This window comes from Rhinopithecus bieti, unplaced genomic scaffold (genome assembly GCF_001698545.2).
Source record: "Rhinopithecus bieti isolate Rb0 unplaced genomic scaffold, ASM169854v2 scaffold_17174, whole genome shotgun sequence".
NCBI classification, from domain to species: Eukaryota; Metazoa; Chordata; class Mammalia; order Primates; family Cercopithecidae; genus Rhinopithecus; species Rhinopithecus bieti.
In genome coordinates this window covers 1984887-1988979 of record NW_016808962.1, presented here as the reverse complement: position 1 = coordinate 1988979, position 4093 = coordinate 1984887, and the positions used below count along the sequence as shown (strand labels likewise).

The 4093-nt window shown below is 54.5% G+C and overlaps 1 protein-coding gene across 3 annotated transcripts in view; it reads left to right on the top strand.

The window, feature by feature from the left end:
- The window catches only part of MOV10L1 (Mov10 like RNA helicase 1), a 20394-nt gene extending 17882 nt beyond the window's left edge, over positions 1–2512 (top strand). Inside the window, exons 9-12 of one of the 3 annotated variants that reach the window (XM_017888114.1) lie at positions 432–539; positions 1108–1245; positions 1698–1789; positions 2183–2512. In XM_017888114.1, coding sequence (XP_017743603.1) covers positions 432–539; positions 1108–1245; positions 1698–1789; positions 2183–2264 — 420 coding nt within the window. In that variant the 3' untranslated portion in view covers positions 2265–2512. The remainder of the gene's footprint in view (positions 1–431; positions 540–1107; positions 1246–1697; positions 1790–2182) is intronic. The other 2 variants (XM_017888116.1, XM_017888115.1) reach the window with 2 other exon arrangements.
- The last annotated feature ends 1581 nt before the right edge of the window (positions 2513–4093 follow it).

The following is a 4093-nucleotide window of genomic DNA, read 5'->3' as shown; positions in this document are numbered from 1 at the left end:
AAAAAAAAAAAAAAAAAAAAAAAATATTGCACATTGGCCAATATTTGGTTCACGCTGTGATGTGTAAAGAAATGGATATGTACAGGCCAGGGGCAGTGGCTCACGCCTGTAATCCCAACACTTAGGGAGGCTGAGGTAGGTGGATCACAAGGTCAGGAGTTCAAGACCAGCCAGGCCAACATGGTGAAACCCTGTCTCTACTAAAAAATACAAAAAATTAGCCGGGTGTGGTGGCGGGCACCCGTAATCCCAGCTACTCAAGAGGCTGAGGCAGGAGAATTGCTTGAACCAAGGAGGTGGAGGTTGCAGTGAACCGACATCACGCCACTGCACTCCAGCCTGGGTGACAATAAGACTCCGTCTCAAAAAAAAAAAGAAAAAATGGATTCGTACAGTGTTATCTTTAGTCTTTCTTTTAATCTGTTCTTAAGGTGGAGAAAATCAGAATTCTTTTGCGTAATGTTGATCTGATGGATATAAAGGTTGGATCAGTAGAGGAGTTTCAAGGACAAGAGTATCTGGTCATCATCATTTCGACCGTAGGTATCCATGTTCTCCGTGGGCTTGGCCGGTCAGGCGCTTGCTGCCTTGGGGGTTTTGGGGGCTTCAGATCTAAAGGGGCAGAGGCCGATTCCCAGCACAGAGAAGCAGCTGCAGGCGGAGACTCCCTAGGCCCAGGAGCCATGGTAAGCAGTGGCTGTGGGAAGGTCTTTGAAAACAATACTCAAAAGATTTAAGACACAGGGAAGTAAAGAGAAGGGACCCAGGAAGACATGGTGAATGCCTTAGAGGAGGGACACGAAGTTGGAAGAACAGGCAGATGAGGAGCAGAGAGTGGGAGGGCAGGTACCAACAGGAGAGCCCCTAAGACCCCGCCATCCAGACAGCCACAAGCGTGAGGGCTCCCTGTCTGCAGGCAGAGTGCTGATGAGTCCCACCCCTTTCTGCTGCCCTTCCTCCTCCCCCTCCTCCTCCTGTTTCCTTTTGAACCAAAAAGGAGGTCATTCTGCTATTTAACATTCTAAATGTTTTCGTACGTCAAGAGTGTCTTTTCATGCCCCCCAAAAATTTAAAACGCCATTTTTATTCATCTCTGTGTGCTTTTAGGTACGGTCAAATGAAGGTAGATTTGAAGATGATCGATATTTTTTGGGTTTCTTGTCCAACTCAAAAAGATTTAATGTTGCAATCACCAGACCCAAAGCTTTGCTGATAGTGCTGGGAAACCCCCATGTTCTCGTTCGAGTGAGTTTTCAGGCACTGGGTGGGCTGTGATCACTTAAGGAGGGAGGGTCCAGGCCAGGCGCGGTGGCTCACACCTGTAATCCCAGCACTTTGGGAACCCGAGACAGGTGGATCACGAGGTCAGGAGATCGAGACCATCCTAGCTAACACGGTGAAACCCCATCTCTACTAAAAAATAGAAAAAAACTAGCCAGGCGAGGTGGCGGGCGCCTATAGTCCCAGCTACTCAGGAGGCTGAGGCAGGAGAATGGCGTGAACCCAGGAGGCGGAGCTTGCAGTGAGCCGAGATCGCGCCACTGCACTCCAACTTGGGCGACAGAGCAAGACTCCGTCCCAAAAAAAAAAAAAAAGGAGGGAGGGTCCAGGTCACTGGGGATGAGACGCACGCGCGGCACCGGGAGGCACGGGGCCTTCACTTGCTCTCATGCCAGGCTAATTGTTATTGCCCACAGGACCCCTGTTTTGGTGCTTTGCTGGAATACAGTGTTACAAATGGTGTTTACATGGGATGCGATTTACCTCCTGAACTGCAGTCTCTGCAAAAGTGAGCACTTCTGCTGTCTTCCTCAAGGATAGGCTGGCTCTAGAACATGCTCTAGCCTGCTCTCCCCTGCTCCCCTCACCCCCACCCACATGCCTACCCACCCACTGCAGCCTTAGTCCTCCGCCAGCCACCTTCCTCAGCTTGTCCCCTCACCCTTACCCACATGCCCCCCCACCCGCTGCAGCCTTAGTCCTCCGTCGGCCTCCTTCCTCAGCTCATCCTAGGCTTCAGCAGTCACTGTTTCCTGGACATTCGGGGTCATGTCACCTGTCTTGCATAGGCTAACAGGGTAAACTAAGTCCCCTTGTAAAACCCACATTGGGAAAAGAATGCAGCTCCCAGCCTGCTGTGGGAGCCTGACTCACTGACCATCCGCTTCTCCTCTGTCTGCAGCTGTGGCGAGGGGGTGGCAGACCCCTCCTACCCAGTGGTGCCAGAATCCACAGGACCAGAGAAGCATCAGGAGCCCAACTGATCTGCACTGGCTGACAGCAGGGAAACCATGTGTTCGGCCTGGCCACGTTGCCGTTTCCATCTGCTCCGTGGCTCCTGTGGCTCCTGTGGCCTGCCCTTGTCTCACAGCCAGGCAGGGCCATGTGTGGGTGTGGGGCTGCCAGGTTGAACCCAGCTACTGCTGCCCTGACTTTGGCATATGCCAGCCTGTTCCTGCCACGGGGCAGTCACTGCCGCCCACCCGGAAATAAACCCTCGAGTGACCCCCAGCAGCCGTTTCACCTTGAGCTGTTGCCCATGTCAGTGATGACCAGGGTTTCATGTGGCCTCTCACCTCTGCTAGCGCAGTTTTTGGAGATGGCTTGCTGTCCATTTCACCTGAACTAGCCGTGTGCCAGGCTCCAGGCAAGGCTGCCAGCTCCACTCAGCAGAGCGCCAGGGCCATGGACCAGGCATGTAGAGCCCACAGGGCCTGAGGCTTTACATGGGGCCAGGGTTGTGGGGGTGACAGGCCTGCCCTAGGCCCAGTGCTTCTGGGAGTTTGCAGCTGGGTGGATTCCTGGGTGCAGGCCTGCACCCTAGGGGTACTGAGTTTAGGGGTCCTTAGAACACATCTCTGGGCCAGAAATAAAACACGTGGAGACGGGCGATGCATCTCAGGCCAGGAGGAGCAGAGAAGTGGCAGGAAGAATGCTTGGGGTGAGCCCCGCACTGTCCTCAGCCTGGTAGGCTGAGGACAACCTCCCAGGTAGGCCCAGGCAGAGCCCCCATGCGCGGAGGCTGCTGTGCCCAGCGCTCCTGCAGCCAGCATTTGCTGGACTCCCTCTGCAGAGCAGAAGTCCTGGGGCAAGGACCTCTCCATCCTGTCAACCCCAAATCGAAGGGATGCCCCCCAGGGAGGCTGGGGACTTTTCTGACCCAGGTGAGGGGAGCAGTGGGGTCAGCCCTGACACTGAGAGGCCGCCTCTCTGGGCTCAGTGGCCTGGATGTCCTGACAGGTGGGAGAGAGGCAAGAAGCAGGCGTGGGGTCCACACCTGAGGGAGTGCTCTTGGGCAGAGACGTGGGGAGCCACTCTTGAGGCTGGGCAGGTGTCCTCAGCTGGGGGACACCTCAGCAATGATCTGGCGTGTGTGCGGCGTGGCAGGAGGCCAGGCGGGGCCATTCTATAAAGACTCGGGGCACCTGCTTGCTGGTGCAAGTGTGGCAGGGAAGCTGTCAGGTGACAGGGAGGGAGGGGAAGAGAAGGAGGTCAGTGAGGAGGCTGCCCTGGAGGGGCCCAGGCTGCGGGGAAGGCAGCACTGCTCAGCCACCCACACATCCCTGCAAAGCAAGGCAAGGGAAGCAGAGGCAAGTGGGGCCTGTAGACAGGTGTCGTCTGCACAGGATTTTGGACTTTTTTTGAGACGGTCTTGCTCTGTTGCCCAGGCTGGAGTGCAGTGGCACAGTCATGGCTCACGCATCCTCAACCTCCCAGGCTCAGGTGATCCTCCCACCTCAGCCTCCCAAGTAGCTGTCACTACAGGTGTGCACCATCACACCTGGCTGATTTTCTGTAGAGACAGGATTTTGCCATGTTGCCCAGGTTGGTCTCAATCTCCTGGGCTCAAGTGTTCCGCCCACCTCAACCTCCCAGGTAGTTGAGATCACAGGCGTGTGCCACCACACCTGGCTAATTTGCTTATTATTATTTGTGGAGGCAGGCTTGCTATGTTGACCAGGCTGGTGCACAGAGGTTTTCAGCTTTGGTCCCCTAAATGAAGCCTTAAGGGAGTGTATCTCTTCCCTCATTTTTAGTTATCTAAGATTTTTCTTCATCATGTTTTTTTTTTTTTTTTTTTTTTTTTTTTTTT